The sequence below is a fragment of the Muscardinus avellanarius genome (assembly GCF_963383645.1).
Source record: "Muscardinus avellanarius genome assembly, chromosome: 3".
Lineage (NCBI taxonomy): Eukaryota > Metazoa > Chordata > Mammalia > Rodentia > Gliridae > Muscardinus > Muscardinus avellanarius.
The window spans coordinates 140113236-140134774 of record NC_137788.1 but is presented as its reverse complement, the minus strand read 5'-3'; the positions used below and the strand labels follow the sequence as shown (position 1 = coordinate 140134774).

The window sequence follows — 21539 nt, the reverse complement described above, 5'->3', positions numbered from 1 at the left end:
ACTATGCCAGAATGAATCTTACTCTTATTGAAAAGGCTGGTTGAAGATGGTTGTTAGTTTTTGTTATTTATTTATTTAGTTTTTGTTATTTATTTATTTATTTATTTATTTATTTATTTATTTATTTATTTATGGTGGGGATGGAACCCAGAGCAGTCTACCTACGAGCGATATCCCAAGTGCTATTGTTTGTTTGTTTTTTTTATTTATTTTGAGACAGGAGGATCGCAGTTCAGACAGCTTCAGCTACTTAGTGAGGCCCTTTGCCACGCACACCCTATTTTTCTTTTTAAACGGGGTCTCACTAAATTGAGGAAGGCTTCACTAAGTAGCTGAGGCTGACTTTGAACCTGTGATCCTCCTGCCTCAGCCTTCCAAGGACTGGGATTACAAGCATGTACCATCATACCTAGCTTATTCTTTTATTTTGAAATAGGGTCTCATTAAATTGCAGAGGTCTTTACCAAGTTGCTGAAGCTGTCCTTGAACTTGTGATCCTTCTGTTTCAACCTCCCAAGTACTAGAATTGTAGGTACATAACCACTTTGCCCTGTTTATGTTGCTTATTAAAATGCTAGGACATGTTTTTCTGGCAACCAGCAGGGTTACAAATTAGTCTATACTCAGTGGTTAGGCTGCCAAATTCATGTGTAAACATAGCTAGAAATCTGATTCACTTTATATAGAGAATGTCTTTTGATAAGACCATTCTTTCTGACTTCTTTTCAAAGGTTTATCTCTTCCACCAGAGAGTCAGGGATGCAGGAGGGTGAATCTGAGGTTGAACAGAGCAGGTGGTATGTGTATGTATTTGTATCTGTAAATATCACATCACTGTTTACAGTACACCGGACTCTCTTCATGCAAGGCCTGGTCAGGCTAAACCAGGAGGAATTGTTCCCGAGCTTAAAGCCAAGAATAACATCCTGACCAGCAGGGGGACAGAGGTCAGCTCAAGGCAACAGTCTTGGGAGCAACAGGACATTAAGAACTTTGGAATTACTGAGTTTATTTAAAAAGAAAGCAAGATGAACTTTGAAGGAAGTATGTGAAACTTGCATGCCTTTTTCATATTAGGGCATGGTTTATTTATGAAAAATATTAATAGTTGGATGTTTGATAAGCTTGTTTCATCTCCTAGTCATTCGGGTTTTTCTCTCCTACCTATACATTGATTTATCTGTTCTCTCCCCTTCACCCATTGCTAGGAATTGAACCTAGGGCCTTACACATGCTAGGCAAGTGTTCTACTGTTGAGCTACACCTCCAACCTAATCTGCTCATTGCTTTTAGTAAGAATATTGTATAGTCAGTCAGCTGTGGTAGTGTACGCCTGTAAATCCCAGTTACTTGGAAGGCTGAGGCAGGAGAATCTCAAGTTCAAGGCCAGTTTCAGCAACTTAGCCTCTGTCTCAAAAAAAAGGCTGGGGATGTAGCTCAATGCACCTCCTGGTTTCATTCCCCAATACTACTCCCCCTACAAAAAGAAAAGTTCATTAAAAACCAAATACAGGCCGGGCGTGCCAAATACAGGCCGGGCGTGGTGGCGCACACTTGTAATCCCCGCTCTTGGGAGACGGAGACAGGAGGATTGCGCAGGTTTGAAGCCAGCCACGCTGGTTTAAGAGACCCTGTTTCCAAAAAAAAAAAAAAAAAAAAAGGTCTGGGAGTGTAACCCGGAGATAGAAGGGCTTCCAGGAAACCCAGTACCACAAAAACAAAACAAAACAAAAAACAAATACAAAGCTGGGTGTGATGGCGCACGCTTGTTATCCCAGCATTTGGGAGGCTGAGACTGGAGTATCACAGTTCATGGACAGCCTCAGCTACTTAGTAAGACACTTTGGAACTCAGTGAGACCGTGTTTCAAAATAAGGAATAAAAAATAGGCCAGGGGGTGTAGCTTGGAGGTCAAATGCCCCTGGGTACGATCCCTAGACCCGCAACAAACAACAACAACAACAAATACAAGCTGGGAGGTGGTGCACACTTGTAATCCTAGTACTTGGGAGGCCGGAACTGGAGGAATCCCAGGTTCATGGCCAGCCTCAGCTACTTAGGCTCTCTGCAACTTAGTGAAACCCTATTTCAAAATAAAGAATAAATTTTAAAAAAACCTGGTTGTGGTGGCTCATGCTTTTAATCCTAGCATCTGGGAGGCTGAGACAGGAAGATCTCAGGTTTGCAGCCAGCCTCAGCTCCTTAGGCCATTTGCAACTCAGACTCTGCTTCAAATAAAGAATAAGAAATAGGGCTGGGGGTGTAGTTTGGAAGTAGACCCCCCCCCCCCCGTTCCATCCCCAGTATCATAAAAAATAAAAATAGAGGGTTGGGGTGTAGCTTGAAGGTAGAATGCCCTTGGGCTCAAACCCCAGTACCCAAAACAAAACAAAATTCCCTTTAGAGTGTCCCGGCCATTCCTGAGTGGGGCCTTTCTGTGCCCTCTCTGTCTTTGCTCATTCCGCCGCTGGCCCCTTGATTCACGGTCAGCTCAAATGCTTTTCTTGGGGAGCATTCTGAGTTTTTCCTGTTTTCTTCTGAACTCATTCCTCTGATTTGACTTCAACTAGTTCAGGGCCAGAGTGATATTCTGAAAGGTGTTTTTTGTTTGTTTTGTTTTGTTTTTGCGGGTCTGAGTGTGGAACCCAGGGGGCATTTGACCTCCGAGCTACACCCCCTGCCCTATTTTTTTTTATTATTCTTTATTTTGAAACAGGGTCTCACTAAGTTGCGGAGGGCCTCACTAAGTAGCTGAAGCAGTCTGTGAACTGCGATCCTCAGGTCTCCGCCTCCCGAATGCTGGGATGACAAGCGTGCGGCACCGCGCCATGCATGACCTTTATTTCTTGTGTCTTTTCTTGTGCTTTGTCTGATCTGCTTTGCCTTTTCTCTTCATTTCTAGAGGTGTAGGTTATACTGGCTCAGTTAGGTGGCTCTGAAGCTTAGTGTAGCCTCAGGCCTCTTGGACTTTGGCCTGTCCTATAAATTGGGTGGTGAATCAGGAGCTCTTTTGTCAGGTATTGCTGACTTTCCTGGGATATTCTAGTTTGTTAGTTGTTTAAACAGTATTTAGCAATTTAGATATTTGTAAGGTAGGATTCTGAAGTAGGTCATTGCCTTTACTTATTCTCTTTTCATTTTGCAATTGAGAAATTAATGAAGAGAAGATTTGTCTTAGTTGGCCTGTGTGTGTGTGTTTGTGTGTGTGTGTGTGTGTGTTTGTTGAATGTGTTGTGTTACTAGGGATTAAACCCAGGGACATTCTGCCTCTAAGCTGTACCCTCCGACCCTTATTTTTATTTATTTATTCATTTTTTGGGACAGGGTCTCATGAGATTGATGAGAGTCTCACCACTTGCTGAGGCTGTCCTTGAACCTGCAGTCCTCCGGTCTGAGCCTCCCAAGTACTAGGATTAAAGGTGTGCACTACCACACCTGGCATCTTTTTAAAATTGAGTCAGGACTCACTATGTTGCCCAGGCTGTCCTCCAGTTTACAATCCTCCTGAATGCTTTCTTATATCTTTTGAAGCAAACCTCCTTTTTTATTATTTATTACTACGTATTATTAGTATTAATGTTAAGTATACCTAATTAACAAGTAGTAGGTGCTTAATAACAAGTCAGTATATCTTCACTGAGTTCATTGGTAATAAGGGTGTGGTTAATATTTAAAATACTCCTCAGGTTGATCACATTGTGGACTGGCAACTGAGAAAAGATTCTGGATGTAAGGGACAGAGTAGTCATGCAGAAAGCTTTTAGTAGTTCAGAATACACATGCACAAAATCTCAATTTAAATTTTTTTTTTTGTATTTTGTACTGGGGATTGGACCCAGGGACATTCTACCAATGAGCTATACTCATCCCTATTCTATTTTTTGTTTGTTTGTTTATTTATTTATTGTGGTTCTGGGGATTGAACCCAGAGGCATTCTACCTCTGAAGCACACCCCCCAGACCTATTTTATTTTAATTTTTTGGTGGTAGTGGGATTGGACCCAGGGACATTCTGCCTCTGAGCTATACCCAGCCCTATTTCATTTTGGAAACAGGGTCTCACTAAATTGCTATGGTTCTTGCTAAATTATTGAGGCTGACCTCGAGCCTGAGAGCCTCCTGTCTCAGCCTCCCAAAACTGGGATTATAAACATGTGTCACCATACTCAACTCCCAGCCCTATTTTATTCCTTATTTTGAAACAGGATCTAAGTTACTGAGGGCCTTGCTAAGTTTCTGGGGCTGACTACAAACCTGAGATCCTCCTGTCTCAGACTTCCAAGTACTGGAATTGTACCACCATTCTGGCTTGCTGTCTGTTTATCTTTCTTTATTCCTTTCTTTTTGTGGTCCTGGGGATTGAACCTAGGGGCATTCTCTACATCTGAGTTACAATCCCATCCTTGTTTTGTCATTTTATTTCATTTTATTATTTATTATTATAATTTTTTTGTGTGTGTGTATGTGGTACTGGGGGTGGAACCCAGAGGCTTCCTACCTCCGGACTATACCCTCTGTACTTAGGCCCTTTTTCAAAATAAGAAATAAAATTGGGTTGGGAGTATAAGTTGGAGGTAAAATGCCTCTGGATTCTATCCTCAGTACAAAAAAAAAAAAAAAAATTGGGTGTGGAGATATATACCTCTAATCCCAGTATGTGGTAGACTGAGACAAGAGGATTGAAGGGGTCAAGGCTAGCCTCAGCAACTTAGTGATATCCTGGGTTCAATCCCTAGTACCAAAAATAAATCAATTAAATAAATAGAAAAAAATCTAATATGATGAAACAGAAGTTTGGCTGGAGTGGAAATTGGTTATAATGTTAAGGAGTTACAGGGATAGGAACAGTTCTAGGAAGGGGCATCTTGCCAGCTTGGGGTCAGATAGTGAAAGTGAAAATTTCCTGTCTTTTCCTCACCATTAGTTCCCTTCCTGAAAAGCATTTTCCAGAGGGGCTACTAATGGTTCTCCGGGTGCTCGTAGACTAGTATCCAGTTTTGGGGATGCTATGAAGAGGTCTTATGTTATTAATTGTCACAAATAATAGTTGGCCTTTTGATTTGTTAAATTCTTCCAATAGTTTTCCTCCTATCAAATAGTTCTGCTAATTTCAAAGTGGAAACCATTTTCTGGTTGTTTTGCTATATTCGTTTCGCTTGTGAGACCAAATCAGCAGCTGAGATTGTTATATCGCATTATGTAATAATCCTTCAGAGGACCCAGCCACTCCACCCCCCCTTAAAAAGCAAAACATGGAGCTGGGCGTGGCAATGTATGCCTGAAACCTCAGTACTTGAGAGAGTGAAAAAGGAGGATTGCAGGTTCGAATCCAGCCTCGGCAATGTACTAAGACTCTCAGCAACCTAGTGAGATCCTGTTTTAAAACAAAAGAGAGCTGGTGGGGGGTGCACCCTTGTAATCTTGGTACTTGGGAGGCTGAGACAGTAGGATCAGAAGAGGTTTTTGGCCAGCCTTAGGAACTTGGTGAGACACGCTGCAACTTAGACTAGACTGTTTTCAAAAATTAAAAAAAAATTAGGGTTAGGGTCGTAGCTCAGAGGTAGAATGCCCCTAGGTTCAATCCCTAGTACAAGAAAGAAAGGTAGGCAGGCAGGCAGTCTGGGGATATAGCTCACAGGAAGAATGCCTCTGGGTTCAATTTATTTTGTGGTACTGGGGATTGAACCAGGAGCATTCTATCTCCAAGGTGTGACCATAGCTCTATTTTATTTTTATTTTTGAAACAGGATCTTGCTAGGTTGCTGAGAGTCTGACTACTTGCTGAAGTTGTCCTTGAACCTGTGATCCTCCTGTTTCAGCCAGTCAAGTACTGGGATCATAGGTATGTGCCACATTACCTGGCACAAAAAAATTAAATAAGAAGGGGATGGGTGCCAGGTGTGGTGTACACTCGTAATCCCAGTGTTTGGGAAGCTGAGACACAAGGATCTTAGGTTCAAAGACATCAACTTAGCGAGGCCCTCTGCAACTTAGACCCTGCTTTCAAATAAAAAAATAAAATAGGACTGGAAGTATAACTTGAAAGTAGAATGCCTCTGGGTTCAATCCCTAGTAACACACACACACACACAAGCCAAGTGGGTGCCACCATGCCCAGCTCACAGTATTTCTTCCTACGCCTCTGTGCTAAGTCCTGTACTGACCTGACTGACTTCCGTTCTCATTTTGTGATGTGAATTTTAAATGTATTTGGTTTCAGACTGTTTCTACCATTTGTTTTTCCCCGCTCCCAAAGTTTGAATTTATCTTTACTGGGAAAAGAATGATACTTTTTGTCTGTTAATTTTTTGGGTTTTGTCTTGCTTTTTGTTCTATTACATGTTGTCTTTTTACTAATTATTCTTATTTTTTTCTTGTTTTTGTTTTTTGTCAAACAGGCCACCAGGCAGTTTCTTGAAGAGATTAACAAGTGGACAGTTCAGTACAACGTTTCCCCGCTGTCTTGGAATGTGGCTGTCAAGTTCCTCATGGCCAGGAAGTTTGATGTGCTCCGAGCCGTGGAGTTGTTTCACTCCTACAGAGTATGTGGCTCAAGGGTGGACATACTTGTGGTGGGCTTTCAAAGTGCTGCTATTCTTTCTAACTTCCTAACTATAGTTCACACATACATTGCTACTCTTAACTATTCTTCCCCATTCTATGAAAAATGGATCAATATCTAAGAATCCTGTGAGAACTGAGACTGGGCCAAGGAAGAATGATTAAAAACCAGAATGAGCTGGGCATAGTGCTATATGCCTATAATCCCAGTACTTGAGAGGCTGAGACAGGAGGATCACAGATTCGAGGATAGCCTCAGCAAATAGTGAAACTCAGCAACCTTGTAAAACACTGATTTAAAAAATAAAAATAGCCGGGCATGGTGGTGCATGCTTGTAATCCCTGCACTTGGGAGGCTGAAACAGGAGGCTCATGGAGGTTCAAAGCCAGCCTCAGTTACTTAGTGAGGCCCTCAGCAACCTAGTGAGACCCTGTTTCCAAATAAAATATAAAATAGGTCTGGGAGTATAGCCCGGAGGTAGAAAGCCCCTGGGTACCATCCCCAGTACAAATAAATAAACAAACAAACAAACAAATGAAATAAAAATAATGAGCTGGGTGTGGTGGCACATGCTTGTAATCCCAGCATTCTGGAGGTTGAGAAAGGAGGATCATGGTTTGTGGGACAGCATCACCTACTTAGTGAGGCCCTTTGCAACTCAGCGAGACCCTGTTTCAAAATAAAGAATAAAAAATAGGGCTGGGGGTATAGCTTGGAGGTAAAATGCCCCTTGGTTCCATCCCCAGTACCATTTAAAAAAATCCAAAACAAAACAAAAAAATCAAGATGTTACTTGTAATATCCGAAGATGAAGTAGCCGGACACCATTCTGCTTTAGGATAGTGGTTGACCCTTCTTGGAGTTTGAATGCAAGCCCTCTTCAGTTGCCTCTGGCCACCTGCCCTATTTACTCCCCTGGTTTTCAGGATCTCTGAGATTTGTAGAAACCATTTCAGATGAATTCTACTTTTTTTTTTTTTTTTTTTTTGTAGTACTGGGGATGGAACCCAGGGGCATTCTACCTCTGAGTTATACCTCCACCCCTATTTATTTATTTTATTTTTTTTTTCATTGAAACAGGGTCTAAGTTGCCAAGAGCCTCACTAAATAGCGGAGGCTGGCTATGAACCTACAATCGTATCGCAGCCTCCCAAGTACTGTAGAATTACCAGCGTGCGCCACCATGCCTGTCTAGATGAATTCTTTTTTTTTTTTTTTCTTTTTTTCTTTTCAGTATTGGAACACAGAGGCATTGTACTTCCGAGCTATACCACCGGCCCAAGTTTTTGGTCTTTTTAAATTTTTTGAAACAGGGTCTCACTGAGTTTAAAAGGGGCTCGCTAAGTAGCTAAAGCTGTCTGCAAACTCTTCTGGTCTCTGCCTCGTGAATGCTGGGATTACAAACGTGCACCGCCACACTCAGCGTTAGATGAATTCTAACCTTAAGGAGCAATTTTAGAAGGTGAGCTCTAGCCTTAGAAAAGAACAACTGTATTAGGTACATATCTTAACAGTATCCTCATACGAATATAGATATATCAACATTTTACTTTGTTAAGGGAATTCAGTCTTTGAATATGTATTTATATTTGTTTCTTAGTTGGCAGCATCCTTTCTTTTATTTTATACTGGGGATTTAACCAGTACAAAAAATATATATATCCTTCTGCACTAGATCCTTAGCCCTACTTTTTTTTTTTTTAATTTTGAAGCAGGGTTTCACCAATTTGCAGTGGGCCTCATAAGGTCTTAGCCTCCCAAGTACTGGGATTACAGGTATGCGACATTGTACCTGGCTCAGTTGGGAACATCCTTAATAGAATAGAATACTGTGTGTTGTGTAACTTAAGAGTTAGAAATTTTTCTTTAGATAAAATCTCCATAAATTAAAAAAAGATTGTGAAACCAGGCGTGATGGTGCATACTTGTAATCCCAGTACTTGGGAGGCTGAGACAGGAGAATTGCAGGTTCACATTCAGCCTCAGCTACTTAGTGAGGCCCTCTGCAACTTAGTGAAACCTTGTTTCAAAATAGAGAATAAAAAATAGGATTGGGATATAGCTTGGAGGTAGAATGCCCCTAGGTTTCATCTTCAGCACTGCAAAAAAAAAAAAAAAAAATTTAAATTGTGACAACGGGTATTAGAATTAATTCAGGACTAAAGTTTATGCCTGTCTGTGTGGGTCAGCACAGTCAAATTTCATTAATTTATTCAACAGATATTTATTGTATGCCTACTATGCTCCAGTTGCAAAGATTACTATTAGAAGGAGAGTAAAAAATAAATATGGAACTGTTATAAGGCATTTATATAAATGTTGTAAGTGCATTCCTTGGAAGCAGATAAGTTAGATGGGTCAAGGAAGCCTTCTTGGTGGGTATGTTGGCACACGTTTGTAATCCCAGCACTTGGAAACTGAGACAGGAGGATTGCCAGTTTATGGCCAGCCTCTGCTACATAGTGAGGCCCTCCACAATTTAGTGAAACCCTGTCTTATTTTTTATTTTTTTATTTTTTTGTGGTACCGGGGGGTGGAACCCAGGGGTGTTCTACCTCTGGGCTACACCCCAGCCCTATTTTATAATTTATTTGGAGACAGCGTCTCACTAAATAGCTGAGGCTGACCTCGAACCTGTGCGATCCTCCTGTCTTAGCCTCCCAAACTCTGGGATTACAAGCGTGCATCACCACACCCAGCTTCAGACCCTGTTTAAAAAAAAAGAAGCCAGGCGTAGTGGTGCACACTTGTAATCCCAGCGTTCCAGAGCCTGAGACAGGAGGATTGAGGTTCACGGCCAGCCTCAGCTACTAAGTGAGGCCCTTTGCAACTCAGTGAGACCCTGTTTCCAAATAAAGAATAAAAAATAGGGCTGAGGTGTAGCTCAGAGGTAGAATGCCTCTGAGGGGAGAGAGAGAGGGATGGAAGGAGGGAGAGAGGAGAGAGAGAGAGAGAGAGGAAGAAGAAGCAGAGGAGGAGGAGGAGGAGGAGGAGGAGGGAGAAAGAAGAAAGGAAGGAAAGAGAAAGAAAGAAGAAAATAAGGTTGGGTGTGTAACTCAGAGGTAGAATATGCCTAGGTTCCAACCTCAGATCTGGATAAAAAACAAAATAAAAAATAAAATAGGGCCTCACTAAGTTGTAGAGGGCCTCACTAAGTAGCTGGTGTTGGCTGGGAGCCTATGATCTCTCGTATCCGTAAGTCTCTCAAATACTGAGATTACAAACATGTGCCACCATGCCCAGCTTTGTTTTATTTGAAACAAAGTCTCACCGGGCGTGGTGGCACAAGTTTGTAATACCAGTACTTGGGAGGTTGAGACAGGATTACAGGTTCGTGGTCAGCCTCAGCTACTTAGTGAGGCTCTCCACAACTTAGTGAGACCCTGTTTCTGAATAAAGAATAAACCAGTGTGGTTGCACATTCTTGTAATCCCAGCATGTGAGAGGCTGAGACAGGAGGATCTCACAGGTTTGAAGCGAACCTCAGCTACTTAGTGAGGGGGCCCTTTGCAACTCAGTGAGACCCTTTTTCAAAAAGATAAAGAATAAGGCCAAGTATAGTGGCCCATGCTTGTAATCCCAGCATTTGTTAGTCAGAGACAGGAGGATTGTGGTTCATGGACAGTCTCAGCTACTTAGCAAGGCCCTTTGCAACTCAAACTCAGTGATACTCTGTTTCAAACTAGGGCTGGGGGTGTAGCTCAGAGGTACAATGCCCCTGGGTTCCATCCCCAGCACTGCTAAATAAATAAATAAATAAATAAATAAATAAATAAATAAATAAAGTCTTGTTAAATTAATGAGAGTTTCACTACTTGCTGAGGCTGGCCTGGAACCTGCAACTCTTCTATCTCAAATACTGGGATTATAGGTATGTGCTACCACACCTGGCTCCAAGAAAGTATTTTGTTGTTGTTACCATGATGTACAATGGTAAAGTGTGTCTCTAAAAAAGGGGATATCAGCCAGGCATGGTGGTAAACTCCTGTAATCCCAGGACTCTGAAGGCTGAGACAGGAGGATGACGGTTTGCAGTAGGCCTCAGCTACTTAGTGAGGCCCTCCGCAACTCAATGAGACCCTGTTTCAAAATTAAGAATAAAAAATGGGGCTGGAGATATAGCTCAGAGGTAGAATAGCCCTGGGTTCCTCCCTAGCACCACACACAGACACACACACAAAAATAGGGCTTAGAGTCTAGCAAGTAAGCAAAATAAATAAATAAATAAATAAATAAATAAATGGAATGTGAGTGATCAGCCTTTTTACTCAAAAGGACTGGAAGTACTGGATTCAGTGACAGCAAGATCCTGGTTTATAGCTAGATGTGGTGGCGCTGGTTTGTAATCCCAGTGGCGTTTGTAATCCCAGTATTTGGGAGACTGAGACAGGAGGATTGCAGGTTCAAAGTAAGCCTCAGCAATTAGGCTTTCTGTAACTTAGCAATACCTGTTTCAAAATAAAAAATAACAAGCGAGGAGTGGTGGCGCATGCTTGTAATCCCAGTACTTGAAGGCTGAGACAGGAGGATCACATGTTCAGAGCCAGTTTCAGCTACTTAGTGAGGCCCTCTACAACTTAGTGAGACCGTTTCAAAATCAAGAATAAAAACTAAGCCGGGCATGTTGGCGCACGCCTGTAATCCTCGCTCTTGGGAGGAGGAGACAGGAGGATCTCGTGGGTTCAAAGCCAGCCTCGCTGGCTTAAGAGACCCTGTTTCCAAATAAAAAAGTATAAAATAGGTCTGGGAGTGTAGCCAGGAGATAGAAGGGTTTCCAGGAACCCCAGTACCACCCAAAAAAAATAAGAGTAAAACATTAGGGCAGGGGGTGGAGCTCAGAGGTCTAATGCCCCTGGGTTCTACCCCCATACCCGCAAAAAAAAAAAAATAAATAAATAATAAAATAAAGTAAAGTAGGGCTGGGGGTGGAGCTCAGAGGTAAAATGCCTATGAGTTCATTCCCTAGTACCACATATACAGAAAAAATAGATCCTGGTTTACTATAGCAGGAACTTTTAGTTTAATAAATAAATAGATTGGGAGGAACACAGAATTTAGTAAATTGAGTATTAAATAATTTAGCACATTTGGGAGGCTGAGACAGAAGGATCATGGTTCACAGACAGCCTCAGCTACTTAGTGAAGCCCTTCGCAACTCAATAAGACCCTGTTTCAAAATAAAGAATAAAAAATAGGAGCTAGGCGTGGTGGCACATGCTTGTAATCCCAGCATTTGGGAGGCTAATACAGAAGGATCGCGGTTCATGGACAGCCTCAGCTACTACCTAGTGAGGCCCTTTGTAACTCAGTGAGACCCTGTTTCAAAATAAAAGAATCAAAAATAGGCCTGGGGGTGTAGCTCGGAGGTAGAATGCCCCTGGGTCCCATCCCCAGTACTGGAAAAAAAAAAAAAAAAAAAGAATTTAGCCATGGAGATGAGGAAAATGAAGTCATGGTAGCTGTTGTTAGAATATCAAGTGGAGAGAGGGCTCCTTTTAAAATAAGAGAGGTCTAAGCCTGGAGGATGTGTGAGGATGTTTGTATGCATCCAGACAATTTTTGGGTCCATATTTCAATATCCTGGTGTAATGTCATTGCTGCTGCAGAAGTTTAAGAACTTAATCTTGCATTCTAATGTCATATTGGTTGGTCTTAAAAATGAGATTCTTACTGATTCAGAGAAAAATGTCTCAAACATTATATGTATTAGGTATTATATAATGTCGCTTTGGACAACAATTCTGATAATGGTTAGCTGAGGTGGCAAAGGAATTGATAATTTAATGAGTTGACTTCTCCATTCCGTATCTCGCATTTGGTGTTACGTGGAGCCCTACTGGATGTACAGTGCTTTCATCCTGATTCATCTTGCTCTGCTTCCTTTGTAGGAAACACGAAGGAAGGAAGGCATTGTGAAGCTGAAACCTCACGAGGAACCTCTCCGTTCTGAGATCCTCAGTGGAAAATTCACCATCTTAGTGAGTCTTTATGGACCCATCTTGTAGTACCTTTTGTTGCTGTGTTCCTATTTGAACTTTGTTCCTAGGTACCTTATTTAGAGTCAGGAGCAGATGTGAAGGAGCCATGCAGTTTAGCACAAATTATTATAGTAATAATTGAATTACTAATAACTGTAATTATTAGGATTACGAGTAAAAGCTGAATAATTGAACTATGCAGAATCATTTGTATAGTAGACTTACAAAAGTTTATTCATTGGTCTATTAAGACTATTGAATTCCAAAGCCTAAACTTTGGAATGGGCACACAGGTGCTCAGAATACACCTTGTAGGACACACTTGTAATCCAGCACTTGGGAGTCTGAGACAGGAGGATCTCAGGTTTGCAGTCAGCCTCAACCATTTATTTATTTATTATTATTATTATTATTATTATTATTATTATTATTATTTTGGTGGTAATGGGAATGGAACCCTTCTACCTCCGGGCTACACTCCCAGACCTATTTTATATTTTTTATTTGGAAACAGGGTCTCTTAAGTAAGCCAGAGAGGGGCTTCGAACCTGTGTGATCCTCCTGTCTCCGCCTCCCAAGCGCGGAGATTACAAATGTGTGCCACCACCCCCGGCAGTCTCAGCTATTTAGTGAGGCCCTTCGCAATTTAATGAGACCCTGTTTCAAAATAAAGAATAAAGCCAGACATGGTGGCGCATGCTTGTAATCCCTTCGCTTGGGAGACAGACAGGAAGATCACGCAGGTTCGAAGCCATCCGCGCTTGTTTAAGAGACCCTGTTTCCAAATAAAAAAGTATAAAAATAGGTCTGGGAGTGTACCCCGGAGGTAGAAGGGTTTCCAGGAACCCCAGTACCACCACCACCACCAAAAAAAAAAATAATAATAATAATAATAATAAAATAAAGAATAAATAAAAATAGGGCTGAGAATATAGCTTGGAGGTAGAATGTCCCTGGGTTCCATTTTCAGTACTGAAAAAAATAACACACCCTTTTTGCCTCTCTGGTAAGTTTATGATATACTTTCTTTTGATACTGGGAATTGAACCCAGGAAAATTCTCCCACTGAAACTTTTTATTTTTTTGTGTGATACTAGGGATTGAACCCAGGGGCATTCTACCTTCACTCTATACCTCCAGTCCTGTCTTATTTTTTATTTCGAAACAGGGTCTCATTACATTGCTGAAGCTGGCTTCAAACCTGTGATCCTCCTATTTCAGCCTCCCAAGTACTACCACCAGACCTTGCTTTATTTTTTATATTGAAACAGGGTGTTGCTAAGTTGCCCAGGTTTTCCTCCAACCTGTGATCTTCTTGTCTCAGCCTCCCAATATAGAGATTATAGGTTTGTGCAGTCTATCTCTGAGCTATACTCCCAGCCCTATTTTATCTTTTTATTTTGAAACAAGGTCTCGCTAAGTTGCTGAGGCTGGCTGTGAATCTGCAATCCTCTGTCTCATACTCCTGGTACTGGGATTAAGTTTTATATCATCATTATCATCATCATTATTGTTATTGTTATTATTACAGTACTAGGCAGAGGCACTCTACCTCCAAGATACACCTACAGCCCTATTTTTTATTCTCTGTTTTGAAACAGAGTCTCACTAGGTTGCGGAGAGCATCACTAAAGTAGTTGAGGCGGCTGCAAATTATGATTCTCCTGATTCATCCTCCCAAGTTACTGGGATTACAAGCATGTGCCACCATGCCTGGATATATTATTCTTTTAAGGGTTGTGGAAACCATGATCCTGTTCTATGGTTCTCTCCTGCTGCTTGTTTCTTTTGCTATTCTGCCTGGGAAATTAGTTACAGAGCCAGTGCAGAACCATCTTTTAATTACTCTATAGTTGAAAATGAAGGAAACTTTATTTTAACTACAAGAATGTAGTACCATCGTGGAGGGGGCAGTGCTGAAAGAATCAGATGTGGGATACTGCTAAAGCTTTCCCTTTAGCCGGGCGTGGTGGCGCACGCTCGTAATCCCCGCACTTGGGAGGCAGAGACAGGAGGATCGCGCAGGTTCGAAGCCAGCCGTGCGCGCTGGCTTAGGAGACCCTGTTTCCAAATAAAAAATATATAAAAATAGGTCTGGGAGTGTAGCCCGGAGGTAGAAGGGCTTCCAGGAACCCCAGTACCACCAAAAAAAAGAAAAAAGAAAAAAAAGCTTTCCCTTTCCAGAGCAATTGATAGAGGTCAGGGAAGTATTGTGAGCATCCATTCTCTTATACATGTCAAATCTTTATCTAGACATAAGCCTTAGTTTGTTGTGATTTTCTGTTTAATTTTCACATTTTCTTGTTTTATTTGCTCTAGGATGTTCGGGACCCCACCGGAGCCTCCATTGCCCTCTTCACTGCCAGGTTGCACCATCCCCACAAGTCAGTCCAACATGTGGTACTTCAGGCTCTGTTTTACTTGCTAGACAGAGCTGTGGATAGGTAAGCATTGAAATGATCTATTAGATGGCCTACATCCAGATAGAAAAGTGCCAGTTATTGACTTGATTAAATTTAGGAGTATCAGCCAGGTGGTGTGGCTCAGGCCTGTAACTCTAGTACTTGTGAGAATGAGAGAGGAAAACCACAGGATTGAGGACAGCCTCAGCAAGTAGTCATGCTTTTGCCAAATTAGCGAGACCCAAGCTGGGCGTGGTGACGCACGCTTGTAATCCCCGCGCTTAAGAGGCGGAAACAGGATCGCACAGGTTCGAAGCCAGCCTCAGCTATTTAGTGAGGCTCTCAGCAACTTAGTGGGACCCTGTTTCCAAAAAAAAAAAAAAATTATATATATATATATATGTCTGGGAGTATAGCCTGGAGGTAGAAAGCCTCTGGGTTCCACCCCCAGTACCACCAAAAAAAAAAAAAAAAAAAAATTAGTGAGACCCGTTTTTCAGAATCAAAATAAGGCTGGGTGTGGTGGTATATGCTGCAATCCTAGCATTTGGGAGGCTGAGGCAGGAGGATCATGGTTCGAGAACAGCTTCAGCTAATATTTAGTGAGGCCCTTTGCAATTCAGTGAGATCCTGTTTTAAAATAAAGAATAAAAAATAGGGGGGAAGTAGAATGCCCCTGGGTTTCATCCCCAGTGCTATAATAATAATAATAATAATAATAATAATAATAATAATAATAATAAATTAAAATAAAAATAGACGGGCGTGGTGGGGCACGCTTGTAATCCCCGCTCTTGGGAGGCAAAGACAGGAGGACAGCACAGGTTCGAAGCCAGCCTCGTTGGATTAAGAGACCCTGTTTCCAAATAAAAAAGTATAAAATAGGCCTTGGAGTGTAACCCAGAGGTAGAAAGGTTTCCAGCAACCCCAGTACCACCAAAAAAAATAAATAAAAATAAAATAAAAAATATATATAAATAAAAATAAGTGGTCATGGTGATACATGCTTGTAATCCCAGCATTTGGGAAGCAGAGGCTGAGACAGTAGAATCACAGGTTTGCAGCCAGTTTCAGCAACTTCTGAGGCCTTTTGCAACTTAGTGTTACCCGTTTCAAAATAAAAAAGTAAGCCAGGCGTGGTGGCACATGCTTATAATCCCAATATTTGAGAGGATGACACAGGAGGATAACAGGATTGCGACCAGTTTCAGCAACTTCTGAGGCCCTCTGCAACTTAGTGGACCCTGTTTCAAAATAAAGAATAAAAAATACTGCCAGGCGTGGTGGCGCACACTTGTAATCCCCGCGCTTGGGAGGCGGAGACAGGAGGGTCGTGCAGGTTCGAAGCCAGCCGCGCTGGCTTGAGAGACCCTGTTTCCAAATAAAAAAGTATAAAAATCGGTTTGAGCGCGTAGCCCGGAGATAGATGGGATTCCAGGAACTCCAGTACCACCATAAACAAACAAACAAACATCTTTAAAATTTTTTAAAAAGAATAAAAAATAGGATCACTGGGCGTGGTGGAACACGCTTGTAATCCTAGCATTTGGGAGGCTAAGACAGAAGGATTGTGGTTCGAGGACAGCCTCAGCTACTACTTAATGAGGAGGCCCTTTGCAACTCAGTGAGACCCTGTTTCAAAGTACAGAATAAAAAATCGGGCTGGGGGTATAGCTCGGAGGTAGAATGCCTCTGGGTTCCATCCCCAGGACTGCAAAAAGAAAAAGAAAAAAGAAAAATAGGCTTGGGGTGTAGCTTGAAGGTAGAATGCCTCTGGGCTCAATCCCCAGTACCAAATAAATAAATAATGTTTTAATTATTTGTTTATAGCTTTGAAACTCAGAGGAATGGACTGGTGTTTATCTATGACATGTGTGGTTCTAATTATGCCAACTTTGAACTGGATCTTGGCAAGAAAGTTCTAAACCTCCTGAAGGTAAGGCTGTAGGAGAACGCTCTCGGCTCTCCTTTAATGATTAGATATTTTATTTTCACTCTTCTTTGGGAAAAGATTTAGTAATGATTTAAATTTCAGACCCTATATTCATTTCTTTCTTTCTTTTTTAAACGGATTGAACCCACGGTCATTCTACCTCCAAGTTAAACCCCCAGCTTGCTTGCTTTACTTACTTACTTACTTACTTACTTACTTACTTACTTACTTACTTACTTTCTTACTTTCTTACTTTCTTACTTTCTTACTTTCTTACTTTCTTACTTTCTTACTTATATTTTGAAACCAGGGTCTCACTAAGTTGTAGAGGGCCTCACTAAGGAGCTAAGGCTGACTGCGAACCCAGATCCTCCTGTTTCTGCCTTCCAAATACTAGGATTACAAGCATTCGCCATCATACCTGGCTCTCAATTTTTTTTTTTTTTTAATGGTACTGGAGATTGAACGCATGGGCATTTGTCCTCTGAGTGACACCTAAGCCCTTTTTATTTTTTGTTCTTAAACAGGGTCTTACTAGGTTCCTGAGGGTCTTCCTATGTTTCTGAGGCTGTCCTCAAACCTTCAGTCTTCCTGTGTCAGCCTCCCAAGTACTGAGATTACAAATGTATGTCATCACTCCTAGCTTCTTTTATCTTCTTCTTTTTATCTAATTTTTGAGGGGGAAGGTTCTGGGTTTGAATCTAAGGGCTTCTATCTCTGGGCTACACCACCAGCCCTTTGTATTTTTTTTTTTTTTCATTTTGAAACAGGGTTTTGTTAAATTACTGATGCTGGCCTTGAACCTGTGGGCTGCCTGTATCAGCCTCCCAAACACTGGGATTACTGGCATGCCCAGCCAGACCTGCTGATGATCTGACCACATTTGTAATCGCTTCATGCGCCTTCAGAGGATGAGCAGTTTCATCTCAGAATGTAGAACCTGAATCACTATGCACTGTATCTCTTTATTTAAGTTGCTTTTTATACCTGAGTATGGTGGAACACACGTGTAATCACAGTGCTTGGGAGGCTAAGAAAGGAGGATCGCAAGTTTGAGGCCTTCCTCAGCAATTTAGTGAGGTCCAGTCAAAATAAAAGGGCTGGGTATGTGGTATGGCGTAGCGTGGAAGTAGAATGCTCTGGGTTCATCCCCAGAACTAATAAATAAATTAGTCATGACTAACTAAATTGATTTGGGGTTTGCTGAGTCACATACCACAGTTTGAAATACATTGGTATGTGTTCTAGGACCTCACTTGGAGTACTGTTTAACTAGATTTTTAGAAATGTTTATTTACTAGTATAGCTTTATAACAGAAATTATAAAAAGAGATATTATACTGTGTATTTTTTTTTTTTTTCGGTACCGGGGATGGAACCCAGGGGCATTCTACTTCCAAGCTACACCCGCAGTCCTATTTTTTATTTTGAAACAGGGTCTCACTGAGTTACAAACGGCATTACTAAGTAGCTGAGGGTGTCCGCGAACCACGATCCTACTGTCTCAGCCTCCCGAATGCTGCGATTATAAGCGTGCACAGCCATGCCTGGCTCCTGTGTATTATTTTTTTAGGCCTTTTTTTCCAGTCACCATTATATTTCTTTTTTCTTTTTTCATTATTGAGTATTGAACCCAGGGGTATCTGCCTCCAAGCTACTCAGCATTGTATTTTAAAAATTCATATTGTGAGCCAGGTGTGGCGCAGGCTTGTAAACCCAGCATTTGGGAGGCTGAGACTGGAGGATCGCGGTTCAAGGGCAGCACCAGCTATCTGGCCTTTTGCAACTCAGTGAGATCCTGTTTCAAAATAAAGAATAAAAAATAGGTCTGGGGTTGTAGCTCAGAAGTAGAATGCCCCTGGCTTTCATCCCCAGTACTGAAAAAAAAAATAAAAATAATAAAATTCATATTGTGACATGTAGCTATGATTCATTCACTTTCATTGATGGGTTGAATAATTTATTTATTTATTCATTTATTTATTTACGGTACTGGGGATGGAACTCAGGGGCATTCTACCTCCGAGCAACACCCCCAGGCCTATTTTTATTCTTTAATTTGAAACAGGGTCTCACTGAGTTGAAAAGGACCTCACTAAGGTAGCTGAGACTGGATTTCAAACCTCCACAATCCTCCTGTCTCAGCCTCTCGAATGCTGGGATTACAAGTGTGTGCCACCATGCCCAGCTCTGAAGAATTTATTTTTAATTGTAGTACTGGGAATTGATCCCTGGAACATGCTAGTCAAGCACCCTATCACTGACCTACATCCTCAGACTCGTTTTATTTTGAGACAAGGTCTTGCTAAGTTGCTCTGGCTGGCCTCAATCTTGAGATTCTTCTTCCTCAGCCTCCAGAGTAGGAGGCTGTGCCATTACCTGAGTCTCTGTGTGTGTGGCACTGGGGATTGAACGCAGGGGCTTTTACGTCTGACCTACATCCTCACCCTTATTTAATTTTTGAGCTACATCCCCAGCCCTTATCTTTTATTTTGAAACAGGGTCTCGGTAAGTTACTGTGTGCTGGTCTTGAGCCTGAGATCCTTTTTTCTTAGCATCCCAAATACTGGGATTACAGACATGTGCCACCGTGCCTGGCTGTAGATGAGATTTTTTGTGTGTTTGTGGTGATGGTGATACTGGAGATTGAGCCCAGGGATATTGTACCTCCAAACTACACCCCCAGCCCTATTTTATTTTTATTTTGCAACAGGGTCTTGTTGGCTTGATGAAAATCTCACTAGTTTCTGAGGCATCCTGGAACCTGTGAACTTCCTATTTCAGCTCAATTTATTGAGACTCTGAACAACCTAGTTAGACTCTTTTTCAAAATAAAAAATAAACTGGGTGTGGAAGTGCACACTTGTAATATTGTACTTGGGAGGCTGAAACAGGAGGATTGTAGGTTCGAGGCCAGGCTTTACAACTTAGTGAGGCCCTCAACAATTTAACAAAATCCTGTTTAAAAACAAAATAAAAAAAGGCTAAGGGGCCGGGCATGGTGGCGCACACTTATAATCCCCACGCTTGGGAGGCTGAGACAGGAGGATCACACAGGTTCAAAGCCAGCCTCAGCTACTTAGGCTCTCAGCAACTTAGTGAGACCCTGTTTCCAAATAAAGTATAAAATAGGTCTGGAAGTATAGCCCTGAGGTAGAAAGCCCCTGGGTTCCACCTCCAGTACCACACACACACACACACACACAAAAAAAAGGCTACGGGTATATCTCAGAGATAGAATGTCCCTAGATTCAATTCCCAGTACCACCAAAAATAAAAAACTAGGCCGGGCATGGTGGCGCATGCTTGTAATCCCAGCATTTGGGAGACTGAGCTAGTAGGATCACGGTTCACCGACAGCCTCAGCTACTTAGTGAGGCCCTCCTTAACTTAGTGAGGCTCTGTTTCAAAATAAAGAATAAAAATAGTGCAAGAGGTGTAGCTCAGAGGGCGAATGACCCTAGGTTCCATCCCCAGACCTGCTAAATAAGTAAGTAAGTAAGTAAGTAAATTTAAAAAAAAAAAAAAAAAAACTAAAAAGGGCTGGAAGTGTATCTAGGAGGTAGAATACCCCTGGGTTCTATCCCCCGTACACCTCCTCACACACAGACACATGAAGGTGCAGGGTCATTCTTCCTCTGAGGTACACCTCCATCCCTATTTTACTATTTTATTTAGATATATATTATTTATAAATATAATAAATTGTAAGTAAATACATACTTATATGTTATATATATGTATAATAATTATTATTATTGGTAATGGGGATTGAACCCGGGGCATTATACCTCTGAGCTACATTCTACCTCTGAGTTGCAAAGGCCCTTACTAAGTAGCTGAGGCTGTCTAGGAACCTCAATCCTCCTGTCTCAGGCTCCTAAATGCTGGGATTAAAAATTTGCGCCAGCTGGGTGTGGTGGCGCATGTTTGTAATTCTAGCATTCGGGAGGCTGAGACTGGAGGATCGCAGTTCGCAAACAGCCTCAGCTACTTAGTGAGGCCCTTCGCAACTCAGTGAGACCCTGTTTCAAAATAAAGACTAAAAAATAGGGCAGGGGGTGTAGCTCAGAGGTCAAATGCCTCTGGGTTCCATCCCCAGACCCACAAAAAACAAACAAACAAAAATAAATAAATAAATAAAAGTTTGCGCCACCTTGCCTGCTCCTTTTTTTATGTTTTGTAACAGAATCTTACTAAGTTGTTGAGGGCCTCACTATGTTTTTTTGGACTGTCATAGAACCTGTGATCTTCCTGGCTCAGCCTCCGACATGCTGGGATTACAGTTGTGTGCCACAACCACACCTGGCTTCTAATTTTTTAACTACTTTTCCTGAAACCTGAATTAGGCTTTACACTCCCCTATGGGTAAGAATAGGGAGGAGTAGAGCCAGGTGTGGTGGTGCACGTTTGTAATCCCAGTACTTGGGAGACGGAGACAGGAGGATCACAGATTCTCACCGAGCCTCAGCTTCTTAGTGAGGCCCTCTACAACTTAGTGAAAGCCTGTTTCAAAATAAATAATAAAAACTAGGGCAGAGGATGTAGCTCAGAGATCGAATGCCCCTAGTTCCATCCCCAGACCCCCACCCCCACCCCAAAAAATATAAGGCTTTGAGTCTGGCATGGTGGCTCACGCTTATAATCCCAGCATTTGGGAGTTT

The 21539-nt window shown here is 41.8% G+C and overlaps 1 protein-coding gene across 1 annotated transcript in view; it reads left to right on the top strand.

The window, feature by feature from the left end:
* Positions 1 to 21539, top strand: part of PTPN9 (protein tyrosine phosphatase non-receptor type 9) — a gene marked incomplete at both ends in the record, with an annotated part of 73236 nt that overhangs the window by 22199 nt on the left and 29498 nt on the right. The window contains 4 exons of the mRNA XM_080690852.1: positions 6399 to 6542; positions 12451 to 12540; positions 14860 to 14984; positions 16773 to 16878. Coding sequence (XP_080546978.1) covers positions 6399 to 6542; positions 12451 to 12540; positions 14860 to 14984; positions 16773 to 16878 — 465 coding nt within the window. The remainder of the gene's footprint in view (positions 1 to 6398; positions 6543 to 12450; positions 12541 to 14859; positions 14985 to 16772; positions 16879 to 21539) is intronic.